Below are 13,921 nucleotides of genomic sequence, written 5' to 3' on the forward strand. Positions count from 1 at the left end.
GCGAGTTATATGTATCAAAGTGCCATAGAAGGAGAAAACGTAGCAGGAATTCTAGATTAATAATTGTTGTAAAAGATATCCATTCTTTATGGGTTACCTCACTTGTGCTTCATTCACATCTGTGTCAGTAGAAGCTATCACAAGTTCAATCAAAAAGCCAGATAGAATGTGCATCATCTGGCACTAATTTGTCTGGAAAAACTATGTAAACCTGATAGCCCCCGTTATTCTTTGGGTGCCATTGGTGTCTGGCATATGGTGATGCAGCACCATTGTAATTATTATTCTGCTTTAATGATTGCAAACAAGGGTATATGGATTAATGTAACATTTTGGTTACAGGTGTGTTGATGTGGGTCGTGTTCAACTTGTGGCAAGTGGAACACGGGTGAGACAAGCATTCGGAAAGCTTCTGAAATCAATTCCTTTAGACGTTGTATTAAGGTATGTGCTTTTTAACTACATAGCATGTTACTTTCTGTCTTCTGTATTGACATATTTCTGTTGGCTTTCAAAATCTCATCTCATACAGATATGCTAAAATGTCACTAAGGTTAAAGGTGTTTCTGGCCAAAATTCATTGCTTGCTTGTCTTTAGCTTAGGTCATCAGTATTAGATCAGTGGGGGCAGCTTTGCTTCCATTTACCTGAATGGAGCTAATCTGCAGTCACCAAATGTTGCCTGTATACTGAGGTGCCTGCACTGTATATACCCATACTGTGCTTCTGTCAAACAGCTGAGAAGCAGAGGTGCTTGATGTTGCTATCCCACTGATTCGATATTGATCACCTTCCTAAGGATTCTTCAGTAAATTTTGTCCTTTACATGTAACCGTTCTCATCGTGTTGACATTCTGTTCACACTTGCAATATGAGATTTCCCTCAGGGTCTTGTTTATAAGTCCCTGTGATTTGTCGGGATTCCTTGTTAACAGTTTTGAGAAGTGATTTCATGACTGTATAGTGTGAGACCTAGTGATGCAACAACAATTTTGCATATTTTTTTTTTCCTCAAAAGGAATACAAGTCACACTGAAATGCAAGAAATCTCCTCTGCAGTAAGGAACCACATGAGCAAGTCTCCAAGCAACACTTTTCATCCGCAAGACTTTTCTGATGTCATTAGTTTTATACTCTATGGGAATTTTCATAGATCAGGGTAAGACTATGTTTTCAGTTCGATTTAAAGGAGCTAAATCTAGAACAGAACTCGTTTTGGGATTTGCTGTGTTACACTTGGTCAACCTCTAAACATCCCTGTTTTAGGTAGCTCTTGTAGTGCTAGGATGCTTTCCCTGCGAAATAGAAAGTGGAAATGAGTTCCTGTAGACCTTGATACTTTCACCCATTGGTGGAATTGGCAGCTTTTCTTTAAGATAGATTTCACTATCTTAAAGACATATAAAGGCCCTGTCCACATAGTTCTGACATATATTGTGTCTACTGTATATCTATTGACAGTCTGCATCCCATAAGCCTAAATATGGTTTCTTGCCTGCACACATGGAGTGGAAAAGTTAATTTTTATCCCTGTAGAAGTGAAGCCAAATTCTGCCAAATGTTTACTGTGTTCTCTATGGGAAGGAGAGAGGGCTATGCCACAGCCAGACATACATTATCTGTCAGCTGAGACTTGGGAGGACCCCATACAGTTTATACTGAGGACCAAACCCCCCTGCCAGTGGCCAATCCAGCCAACATTGGTTTGAAGTGTCCCTTAAGTAGCATGCTATATTTTCTTGTGGACTTCACATGAAAATCCATGGATTAATCCTACTAAATGACAATGTGGCTGCTCCTCTTATGAATCTGAGGCACTGCAAATTCTTGGCAGAAATACATGTTTTAGTTTAAAGCAAACTGTTAACATAGCTAAATTTGTAAATTTTAACAACCAATGTAGGAATGCCTCGGTATAGGCATGTAGTGAGTGCCATACATTGTCCATAGGCTTCGGTTTAAAAGAAGAAACCTAAAAGGTGTGCTGGTACATGTTTTATACATGATAATCCTATATTGAATAGTTGGATAGGGCATTCTTGGCAGCAGAAAAGAAACTAGCCTTACAGGCAGAAGACAAAAGGATAATGGGTGGCCATGGCTTCATTTGAGACTAGGCACATGAATTCTGGCACATATGCATACTGCAGATTGAGTGAGAGCACCCTGATATATCTTTAATTCTCCAGCCTAGTTTGTTGAGAAAAGTGGAATGATGGTAGCATAAGATCTGTTCAATAGGTAAATATAAGTCTATGCTTTTATTCTTTCTAATAGCAAAGATAACTGGCTGGAGAGGTTGTTCCACAGCTGCCAGAGACTTGATAAGCGAGACTCTTCACTCATTCCAAGAAACTTGCTGAAGACCGAGGCTGTCTTATGGCAGTGGGCTGTATGGGAAGCGGCTCAGTTCACTGTCCTGTCAAAATTAAGGACCCCTCTAGGAAGAGCTCAAGACACGTTCCAGACAATTGAAGGTGTGTAATTGGTGTGAATTGAAGAAGACATTTTATTCGTATGTATATGATCGTTTTTTATTGCACACATCTAAGGTCTGTCTACCTTTTACTCTTTGGACTCATTCCTAGTTTTTATTCACAAGTACTAAAGCACAGTACTGACTAAAATACTGGTTGGTGGAAAGTGGCCTAATTCTATTACTTGGTTGACTGAAATCTTCACTTTGTTATAAGGTATTATCCGAGGTCTGGCTGCTCACACTCTGAATCCAGACCAGGATGTCAGCCAGTGGACGACTGCAGACAACGATGAAGGACATGCCAATAATCAGTTGCGTCTAGTACTTCTCCTACAGTATTTAGAGAATCTTGACAAGTTGATGTACAATGCATATGAGGGATGTGCAAATGCGTTAACCTCACCACCCAAGGTATGTGGAATAAAAGGTTTTTCTTGTGATGTCGAACACTTTTTAAAAAGTCTTTATTAAATCTGCATATATTTTTCTTCAAAGGTGATTAGAACATTCTTCTATACAAACCGACAAACCTGCCAAGACTGGCTCACCCGTATCCGAATTGCTATCATGAGAGTAGGATTGTTGGCTGGCCAACCAGCTGTAACAGTCAGGCATGGCTTTGACTTGCTGACTGAGATGAAGAATAACAGTGCCCCCCAGGTAAAAAGAAAATCATAGTATAAGATACAACTTGTGATAACTTAGGTTCAATGCTTAAGTATGTCTTTTATATTTGTAAAGGGTACAGAGTTTGAGATGACAGTGATGATGGTGGTGGAAGCTCTTTGTGAACTTCAGTGCCCAGAAGCTATACAGGGACTTGCTGTGTGGTCTTCAGTTGTTGCTGGAAAAAGTCTTTCTTGGATTAATTCTGTGGCCCTGCAAGCAGATGGAAGGTACTATTGACTTTTTAATTAAATAGGCTTGCCCTCTCCAGATTTGGCAGATATTAAACTAAAGTGCGTGGATAGATTAAGGGGGTAATCCAGTGAGTGGACATTTTAAATTTTTTTTTATTTTTAAGGTTTGAGAAAGCAGCAGTGGAATATCAGGAGCACTTATGTGCTATGACGGGGGTCGACTGCAGCACTTCAGGATTTGACAAGACTGTTCTGAAATTGGCGAATTCCAACAGCACATCTGCGAGCCCCAAACACGCTAATGGTACGTACTGGATCAAGTGCTTTACCTTTCATAGATTCCTTCATGTTTTAAACACAATTACAAGTACCTTCCCTGTTATTTTAGGGGATGCCCGCAAAACAGTCCTGACAAAACCTAGTGATCCTTTACCTGAAGTTGTCAACTATTTGGGCAATAAGGCCTGCGAGTGCTACATTTCTATCGCTGACTGGGCTGCAGTCCAGGAATGGCAGAACAGCATGCATGACTTGAAAAAAGGAGCATTGGGAAGCTGTATCAATATGAAGACAGACTTCAATTATATAAAGTGAGTCCCTGCATATTTTTACATTCTAATTGTTCAATAGAGAATGGAGGGGAAAAAAAATAAAAAAATAAATATATATATATATATATATATATATATATATATATATATATATACACATATATTAAAATATATTGCCATTACACAGTACCAAAGGTGTTGAGATCTGACAAGAAACTATTCTTACTGAGAATGCTTGCATTAAGACTTTGTAGGTGTTCAGGAGGAAAAGTTGCTGTGTATAGCCGGCTTTAGGTGGGATCAGGTGGGATTCCAGTATAAATAGCTCATCAATAAACATTGTGTTTTAACTTGACTGCCAGTAGGGTCAACCATTGAGGTTACAATTGTGCCCAGTAATCCGCACCAGAAATCTAGTTAAGCAGAATTGTACATTTTAAATCGATGAGGAGTTTAAAATAGTAGGTCTTCTAACTCTCTTATTTTTTTTTTCCCTAACAGGTCTCTAAGTAGCTTTGAGTATGGAGAATTTATTGAATGCGCAGAACAGTTGGAATTGCTGCCTGGAGAAAATCTAAATCTTGTGAATGGAGGATTTAAGGAAAAAATTGGTACATTTCTTAAATCTGTATATATGAATTGTGTTTCTAACTAAGTGACCAGGTAGATTTAATAAAAGTAAGGCTATGTTTACATCTAAAATTACCCTACATTCATGGTATACATGGGCAAGACGGCAGAAAGGTATGCAGGGGTATACCATGGCGTATTAGTGCCAGGACCATCAGGGCTGTGGAGTTAGTCTGAGATAGTTTTGGCAGGAGTTGGATTTGGGGAAAAAAAATTACTTACAAACTCCAGTTTAAAAAAAAAAAAAAATCTTTAAAAATGTTTTAATTGACTTTTTGATTTTGATTTTAATTTTATAAATTTTCCTCAACAATATATTTTATGTTCTATAACTCTAAGGACCTTATTTAAAACCAGAAAAACTTTTTCTCACACATTTAGTTTCCACCATATTTCAGTAATAAAGCACTGGCATCAGATAAGGGGGGTCGGGAGATGTCGGTCACTATTTAGCAGTTTGTTTCTGAACTGGAAGAGTCCACTGCGTGTGTGTGTGGGGGGGGGGGGGGGAGATCTGTGCTGTTCTCATGCTGGATAATTGGATATGATAAAAACAGTAGAGGGCTTCAAAACAGGGCTAGACAAGTTCTTAGACCAAAATAATATAAATGCATATGTATAGAACCTATCACCCCTCCCCCTTCCCTGTATCCATCCCCTCCTTGGTTGAACTTGATGGACATGTGTCTTTTTTCAACCGTATTAACTATGTAACTATGTAACAGCAGTGTAATATGAAGATATTTTGTGTAATGTAGAGAAGCCAGAAGATTGTGTGTGTATGCTATGGCTGCAGCAGGCTGCGTGTGTTTGTGCGCACTCTGAGGGTGGGTTCATACTGAGGAATTCTTGCGGATAATGTCCGCGGAATTCCGTCGGCTCTATAGACACCATTCTATGGGCCGGCGTATTCCGCTATCCGCCAAAAGAAGTGACATGTCACTTCTTTCGGCGGATAGCGGAATACGCAGGCCCATAGAATGGTGTCTATGGAGACGGCTGTGTGTGTGCTATGGCTGCAGCAGGCTGTGTGTGTGCTATGGCTGCAGCAGGCTGTGTGTGTGCTATGGCTGCAGCAGGCTGTGTGTGTGCTATGGCTGCAGCAGGCTGTGTGTGTGCTATGGCTGCAGCAGGCTGTGTGTGTGCTATGGCTGCAGCAGGCTGTGTGTGTGCTATGGCTGCAGCAGGCTGTGTGTGTGTGTACACTCTGGCTGTAGTAGGCTGTGTGTACATGCTGTGTGTGCGTGCTGTGGCTGCAGAAGGGTGTGTGTGTGTGTGTTTGAGAGAGGCAGAAATTAAAAGGGTATTCTGAGCAACAGTAAAAAAAATCCAGGGGAGACGAGGTGGTGGGATCATAATAAAGAAGTCCTATTTACCCAGGAAAGAGATCTATTCGCTTTAGTGCAAGTACACAACTCTCTTAAGCACCTCTGTTAAGGAGGGGAAAGGAAGCACATTAGTTTTTATTTTGCTTCATAACACATGGCTGAGTTTGTTGTGTAATGGTGTTTTCTGTTACACTTTAATAAATGACACACCTTCCTGCTTTTGCTTTTCTTTTTAGATATGAAGAAACTACTTCCCAACACACTTAGTCCTGATCCTAGAGAACTTCAGAAGTGTATTGAGATTCAGCTGCTTAGAAGTTCTGTATGTTTGAGTTTGGCTCTGAGTGAACCAGAACAAGAGCAGAAATGGCAAGCCATCTCAGAGTAAGCAAAGCCTGCCGTTTCCTTCCTTTGTAGCCTCTTGTGTACTGTTAGGAAAAACTGGTTTGTACTTCTGTTGTGATTATTGCTCACTACCTATATGCAAAGGTGTTTAAATTGTATTAATATTTGTCTGTTTTATATACACAAGTCAATGCAAAACTGTAATTTATTGAATTATACCCTGAATTACAGAAATCTTACCAAACACTTGAAACAAACAGCCCGTATAGCTATGGGACCACTTCGACTTTCCACACTCTCTGTATCCCGGGCTGTTCCAGTTTTAGGAACATTGCAACTATACTGTGCATCATCTCTAGAGAGCACTGTGTCAAGCAAGCTCTCAACTGAGGTAAGTATTGCTTTCTTGTTTTTTTCATTGATTGGGGGGAGGGGGCTTTACCATGTGTAGGCTGCTGCCACCTACCTTCCATTTTAAAGTAAAATTCTGTTTTTGTTTTGTACAATTTTGAGTGATTTCTTTGCTGAAATGTTTGTTTTTGAAGATTTTGAAATCGTCGTATAACCTGTTGTTTTTGTTGTTGGCCACCAAATTAACTTTCATGATGTTTCTCCTAGGACTGTCTGATACCTCTTCTTAGTGAGGCTTTGAGGTCATGCAAACATGACGTCAGACCATGGATTAATGCGATCAGATACACCACCTTCCAGAATCGGGTTGCTCACAAATTCCAAGGTAGTTATTACATGTTCTATTTTCACAATGCTTTAGGGTGCCATTAAAAGAAGCTTCGTTTATATTTTTGGAGCAATTATTTTACTGCTTCCTAAGACATAGACTTATACCCAAGTTTCTTTATTATGTTTCCCCCCCCCCACCCTCTGCCCGCACTGTATTTTTTTTGCTTTGCCTGGAGTACCCCTTTAAAGTGAATGTACCACCGGTACATGGATAGACTGCTGGCAGTGCATGGATGCCTGTGCCGCTGTCCTATTTTTGAACTGCGGCCCGCTTCCTGCGTACGACACCAGTCTATTCCCGGTTTCCGGCCTGGGGTGAAGCACTAGAGGCAGGTCTGCTATCCCCCAGTGTGACGATCGGCCCTCCCCTCTATGACGCTGCTCCATTGTTCCATTGGAGCTGTGTCACAGAGGGGAGGGGATTTCGTTACACTGGGGACAAGCAAGCTTGCCTCCGGTGCTTCACCCCCGGACAGTCCCCAGGAATAGGCCAGCGCCATAAACAGGAACCGGGCCGTGTTTCAAAGATATCGTCAGCGACACCAGCATCCCCTGTGCTGGTCAATCCATTTAAAAATCACAAAAACTATGTACCGGTGGTACATTCGCTTTAGGAATCTTGCATGTGCCATAGCCATTTAAGACATAACTTTAATTTTGCAGATAAACATATATGGTTTAATAGTTGGATTTATATACTATTTAGTTTCTCAGACTTCCCTGTCTGATACTTTACAGATCAAACAATATCTATCAAGAGTCATCTGATGGAATTAGGTTTAACAGCAGCAAAATGTTCAAGAAAACGGGGTAATGTCACACTTGCTGCAAGGTTAATCGCCCAGTGCAGCAATATTCAGCTTGGACAAGTGACCAATGCACAGGATCTAGTAACTAGTTTTAAAAAGCTCTCGCTTCATGGGCAGATGGATGAGAAGTGGGGACCAGAGCTCGACATTGAAAAAGCTAAATTACTCTATGCTGCAGGTCAGTATGAGACTGGATGGGGTGCTGAATGTACTGTCTTTTCGTACACTTAAATAATAGATTTTTATGATTTGTTGGCAGGTCAGTCAAGTCATGCCATGGAAATGCTGAGTTCATGTGCCATTTCCTTCTGTAAATCAGCAAAAGCTGAATATGCTGTGGCAAAATCTATCCTGACTCTGGCCAAATGGATCCAAGCAGACTGGAAAGAAATATCAGGACAGATGAAGCAAGTGTATAGAGCACGTCAGCAGGCAAACATTACAAATCTCTCCACTCTGGGTAAAAATGTGCTCACTCTCATTGATCTGCCTCCTGTTAATGCCATGGATGAAGAGTATCCACGTATTGAAAGCGAATCCACAGGTAACACATGTGAAAGTTTGTTGGAGAGATTATTCTACTGATAATAGTTATATTAAGGTTTCTGTGTGTAATACTTGTCTCTTACTTCCTTTGGTGTTACAGTGAACATTGGTGTTGGTGAGCCAGATTTTATACTGGGCCAGCTGTATCATTTGTCTTCTGTACAAGCTCCTGAAGTGGCCAAGTCCTGGGCAGCCCTGGCAAGTTGGGCATACAGATGGGGAAGAAAGGTGGTGGATAATGCCAGGTAAGTAAAGTAGTGATTGTTGCATTACACTCCAGTGTAAACTGTTTGACAAAGATGAGTTATATGGGCTGGTATACAGTCTGTTACTTTTTTAATTGATCTGCTTTTACTTAGAATTAAATACATAGATTTAATGTGATCTGCTCAATTTGAAAAGTTAATCGATCTTGCATGTAATGTAATTTACTCAGACTTGGCACTAACTCGTGTTTTATGTTTTCCCCGGTATGCAGTCAAGGTGAAGGTGTGAAATTGTTACAGCGAGAGAAATTAGAGGTGCAAAGCCTTTTACCAGATAATGTATCTGAAGAAGATAAAGAAAAGATCTATGGTATTTTGGGTCAGGCCATGTGCCGACCTGCTGGGATCCAGGTACGTGCGGTCGTTGCTATGGAATACAACACAGAATAAAAGATTAATTTGCAGAAGCTTTAACATAAAAAGGAAAACTGTGTTTCTAACTCTTACAACATTTTACAGTTTTTATAGCCACATAAATTGTAGAATGTCTCAGGCCAGTTTCAGCAGATCATCATTGATCATCCATGTAATAAAGACAACAATCGGCTGACCTAAAATCATCTGCCTCTGACTGTGCATCACCTAAGTGTAATAGCAATGCGCGGCCAACAGCTGATGATGGCATAAAGAAAAAAATAAAGTATGTGTATAACTGTCCACGCTCCCTGGTATCTTCCTGGCTTCTGCCCACAGCCACCAGTGGAACTTAAAGGGCAAGTCCGGGTAATCCGGTCTATCCCACCTCTGCAGCAGGTGTCGGCAGTTTGTGACGTGACATCACTAACTTTACAGAGATCTGAACACGCCATGTTGTAGTCTGAACACGCCATGTTGTAGTAAGTGCAGAAAAAATGCACTATAGGTGCATTTCCCATGATACATGTCTATTAGTTATTTTCATAATTTTTGTTGGGCAATAACATATCTTGAAATTATTTTGCCCGGACTTCCCCTTTAAGGGCCGGTCTTTTAAGTGACAGGCCGCTCAGCCAATCACTTGCCAAAACAGCTGCAGCTAGTGATTGGCTGAGTAGCGATCTTATGTAAGTAATCTGGTTCATTAGATGTTTTGCCTTGCAAAAAGCTATGGCCTGCAGTAACTAGCTGTAGGGAAAATACTGTGATAACCTGTAATATTGGGGGGGCGGAAGATCTAGTGAATTACTAAATGTGTTAAAGCGCAACTATAAAATATTTTTACAATTTAGTTTGTTAGTTTAGGCCATTATAAGAATTTTTGCAATTTAGATTAATTACGTAAATTAAACCGTTTTTTTAAATATATGAAGCAGAATGTCCCATTAGCTGTGTGTTTGTCTCTCTGCTACTTGTGCAAAACTGTCCAGCCCTGCTGAAAATCCGTACATTGCCTGAGGAGCAGTTAGGTACGGGCTGTCAGCAAGTCACATGACAAGTAGTGAGGAGGAGTCTCCTGATCTTGCTGCTGTCTGTGCTAAAGCTGGGTGATTGTTACCAGGCTGTGGTAAGCAGCAGACCCCAGCTCTCCTTCCTGACATGTGCTCCAGTGTCTGGTGACAGGTCAAATGCCGGAGCACACAAGAGTAGGAGAGCTCCAGGCCCCTCCCGCCCCTCCCCTGCTTCCTCTCACCCTGCACTGGACGGCAGCCCCATCCTCTGCAGCTCAGGCTCCTCTCCTCTCCGGTGTGTTATGGCCCCCTCCCCCGACTCCTGCACTTTGCTTCCATGTGCTCTGGTATCTGTACACAGAGAGCGCTCCGGTCCCCTCCCTCCTCCTCTGGTCAGCCTGACACCCTTTCAGTGCTGGTGCTCTCCTGTAGTAAGCAGGAGAGCAACCCTGTCCTCCTGCTATGTGCTCCTGTCAGGCATCAGAGCACAGAGGGAAGAGTGCTGTGCTCCCCCAGCCCCCACTCCCCTGCATAGTGTCCCACACCTTACTGTAATGCAGCCCTGTATCTAATCCCACTGTGTGGGATACCACCTACACGGGTGCTGTATCTAATCCCACCGTCCAGTGTGTGTGATACCATCTGCTCTGATGCTGTATCTAATCCTACCGTCCAGTGTATGTGATACCATCTGCTATGATGCTGTATCTAATCCCACCATCCAGTGTATGTGATACCATCTGCTATGATGCTGTATCTAATCCCACCATCCAGTTTGTCAGATACCATCTGCTCTGATGCTGTATCTAATCCTACCGTCCAGTGTATGTGATACCATCTGCTATGATGCTGTATCTAATCCCACCGTCCAGTGTGTGCGATACCATCTGCTATGATGCTGTATCTAATCCCACCATCCAGTGTGTGCGATACCATCTGCTATGATGCTGTATCTAATCCCACCATCCAGTGTGTGCTATACCATCTTCTCTGATGCTGTATCTAATCCTACCGTCCAGTGTATGCGATACCATCTGCTATGATGCTGTATCTAATCCCACCATCCAGTGTATGCGATACCATCTGCTATGATGCTGTATCTAATCCCACCGTCCAGTGTGTGCGATACCATCTGCTATGATGCTGTATCTAATCCCACCATCCAGTGTGTGCGATACCATCTGCTATGATGCTGTATCTAATCCCACCATCCAGTGTGTGCGATACCAACTGCTATGGCGCTGGTCAGCAGCCAGTGGATGGAGGTACCCAGCAAGATGAGAGAGATAGGGAGGCCACGCCCACTTTCAGACAGGAGGAGACCACGCCCACTATCTCTCAGCCAGGAGAAAAATTCATTTATTATTCTGAGTCAAACAACTGGGGATATCTCAGCAACCGCACAAGATAGGAATGCAGTTTAGGGCTCTTTTTAAAGGGTAACACGTGGACTTTTTATTTGAGAAATTTCATTTTTTGGCTACTGAAATTATAGTTACGCTTTAAGTATTACAAATGCCTAGCTGAGAGACATTGCAAAGTACCATTCCATCAGTGCAGTACTGTGTGCATTTATATTATTCATTATTCTGTTTTAGGATGAGGATATGTCCCTTCAGATTACAGAGAATGAGGGCAATGATGAAAATGATACAGTGGATGTCATCTGGAGACAGCTGTTAACCAATTGCCCTTGGCTGGCAGACCTAGATGAGACTGCTTCGGAGGGGCTTATAAAGCTGTGGCGTAAAGTTGTGGACCGGATATTTAGCTTGTATAAACTGTCCTGCAGTGCTTACTTCACTTTCTTGAAGCTCAATGCTGGGCGGGTGAGTAGAAATGTACGGGCTGCTTAAAAGTCTCTGCCTACATATTGGGGAATGGGTAGCACAAAGCTTTTTATGGTGGTTTTTTTATTCAGTTTTTTTACTGCAGTACTAGAATCCAGGAGGAAGAAGAATAACTTTTCCTTTTTTTTTTTTTTTTTTTTGTCTTCCTATGGCGAAGTCCTGTGAAATTGCCATTAGTTTGTTGTGGGAAAATAATAGACAAAGTAAACTTACTCCTCCCCATGCCTCCATAGTGCCGCTCCCAGGTCGCAAGTATCATTTTTAGCTGAAATGCGGGTACACAACAAACTTGGCTCTTCCAGCTGCAATGTTATAGCCCAGCTAAGTGACTGCCCGCTCAGCTGGTCAGTGACTTGGATGCTGTCCCACGCCAGTCACTGATTGGCTGAGCAGGCTACAATCACCTGGGTACCTGACATTGCAGCTGGAAGAGCAGGGTTGTACATACTTTTCCCATAGAAACTACAGACAAGGGATCCGTAGCGGATTTCCCTGCAAGTTCACAGCGAGAAATCCGCTGCGGATCTTGCCTGTGTGTTTGCACCATTAAAGTATCATCTTGTGTCATGTGGGGTTCAATATAGTGTGTTCCACTTTTTTTAATGGTAAAATGCATTTTTTACATGTTGTATAGGTTTCTCTTGATGAAGATGATCCACGGTTGCATTTAACCAGCTCATCTAAGCAGAGCACGGACGATGTGATTGTTATGGCCACTCTGCGCTTGCTCAGACTGTTGGTAAAACATGCAGGTGAACTGAGACAGTATTTGGAGCAAGGCCTGGAGGCTACACCCACAGCTCCCTGGAGAGGTGACGTTTAAATACACTAATAAATACACTTATTTGCTTCCAGTGTGTATTAATACCTGTGTTTTCATTGCGTAGGTATAATTCCTCAACTATTTTCACGGCTGAATCACCCTGAAGTATATGTCCGCCAAAGCATCTGCAATTTACTCTGCCGAGTGGCACATGACTCTCCGCACCTAATTCTCTATCCAGCCATAGTGGGAAGCATCTCACTGAGCAATGAATCTCAGTCTTCTGGTGAGTACTGGAGATAATAATAGGGGGTGCTATCACTAGAATTATTTCCTTATTAGTTTACAGTAGTGGTCCCCGACCTGGGGCTCTCCCTGTGCTGTGAAACGACTTGCAGCCTGGCATCTGCTGGGGAATTTTAAGAAAGCTGGGTGGGGCTCCATATGGACCAGTGTTAAGGTGCTCTTTTATGCGCATCGATCTCCGATTGTCTTATTTATACTTGTTGTGGAAATCCACAGAAACATATATATATTTTAGACACTTTTGGAACAGTTTTATCAATTTCTGAAGGGTTAAGGGTTCTATTTGGGACTCTGGCTGCTATATGTGGTGCATCTAAGTATAAGTTTGCGTTCGCACTTGTTAATACTGAGCGGTTTGTGAACACAGGAACCAAGCTGTCATCGGCCATTCCCACCTTACTGGGTAATATGCAGGATGAAGAGCTGATGGTTGGTGAATGTGATGATGGAAGTCTCCCAGATTCTCAAGAAAGCAACAGGGACGAAATCAAGAATGGGCTCAATGAGGACCAAACCATGATGCAGGATTGCTACAGTAAAATTGTGGAGAAACTGTCTTCAGCCAACCCCACCATGGTCCTGCAGGTTTGTGTCTTCTGGTCTGTGGTGGATATCTGATAGCTTTCTGTTTTTTATCATAAGATGATAGGGTTATGTGGTTTTCCATTTTATAATTTTTTAATTATACACAGGTTCAGATGTTGGTAGCAGAACTTCGGAGAGTCACAGTGCTGTGGGATGAGCTCTGGCTTGGGGTCTTGATTCAACAACACATGTATGTACTGCGACGCATCCAGCAGTTGGAAGATGAGGTGAAGAGAGTCCAAAACAACAACACACTTCGCAAGTATGTCTTCTAATTTACACATCTTGGTAACGTTTGGTTTTAGTGCAGTGTTTATGATAGCGGTTTCATAGGTTAGGTGTATGAATTGTATGTACACAGGCCAGGTTTGCTTCATACAGAATCTTTCCTACGTAAATTGTGTCAAGTGAACAAATTTTCCTGAGAATTTTGTAAGTCTTATGTACTCTTCAGGTATACAGTAATACTAAGCGCCTTGTTTTTATGTATGCGAA

The 13,921-nt window shown here is 42.0% G+C and overlaps 1 protein-coding gene across 3 annotated transcripts in view; it reads left to right on the plus strand.

Moving 5' to 3' along the window:
- SMG1 (SMG1 nonsense mediated mRNA decay associated PI3K related kinase) overlaps positions 1 to 13,921 on the plus strand; it is a 60,090-nt gene that overhangs the window by 27,704 nt on the left and 18,465 nt on the right. For all 3 annotated transcript variants that reach the window (XM_069983743.1, XM_069983745.1, XM_069983744.1), the window contains exons 18-38: positions 343 to 444; positions 1,019 to 1,159; positions 2,278 to 2,477; positions 2,694 to 2,890; positions 2,975 to 3,139; positions 3,221 to 3,375; positions 3,504 to 3,643; positions 3,728 to 3,929; positions 4,392 to 4,501; positions 6,085 to 6,232; positions 6,425 to 6,584; positions 6,812 to 6,929; positions 7,673 to 7,921; positions 8,003 to 8,287; positions 8,390 to 8,534; positions 8,768 to 8,906; positions 11,521 to 11,751; positions 12,407 to 12,584; positions 12,660 to 12,821; positions 13,209 to 13,426; positions 13,534 to 13,688. In XM_069983743.1, coding sequence (XP_069839844.1) covers positions 343 to 444; positions 1,019 to 1,159; positions 2,278 to 2,477; positions 2,694 to 2,890; positions 2,975 to 3,139; positions 3,221 to 3,375; positions 3,504 to 3,643; positions 3,728 to 3,929; positions 4,392 to 4,501; positions 6,085 to 6,232; positions 6,425 to 6,584; positions 6,812 to 6,929; positions 7,673 to 7,921; positions 8,003 to 8,287; positions 8,390 to 8,534; positions 8,768 to 8,906; positions 11,521 to 11,751; positions 12,407 to 12,584; positions 12,660 to 12,821; positions 13,209 to 13,426; positions 13,534 to 13,688 — 3,600 coding nt within the window. The remainder of the gene's footprint in view (positions 1 to 342; positions 445 to 1,018; positions 1,160 to 2,277; positions 2,478 to 2,693; positions 2,891 to 2,974; positions 3,140 to 3,220; positions 3,376 to 3,503; positions 3,644 to 3,727; positions 3,930 to 4,391; positions 4,502 to 6,084; positions 6,233 to 6,424; positions 6,585 to 6,811; positions 6,930 to 7,672; positions 7,922 to 8,002; positions 8,288 to 8,389; positions 8,535 to 8,767; positions 8,907 to 11,520; positions 11,752 to 12,406; positions 12,585 to 12,659; positions 12,822 to 13,208; positions 13,427 to 13,533; positions 13,689 to 13,921) is intronic.

The sequence above is a fragment of the Dendropsophus ebraccatus genome, chromosome 9 (assembly GCF_027789765.1).
Source record: "Dendropsophus ebraccatus isolate aDenEbr1 chromosome 9, aDenEbr1.pat, whole genome shotgun sequence".
In the NCBI taxonomy this organism is placed as follows: domain Eukaryota; kingdom Metazoa; phylum Chordata; class Amphibia; order Anura; family Hylidae; genus Dendropsophus; species Dendropsophus ebraccatus.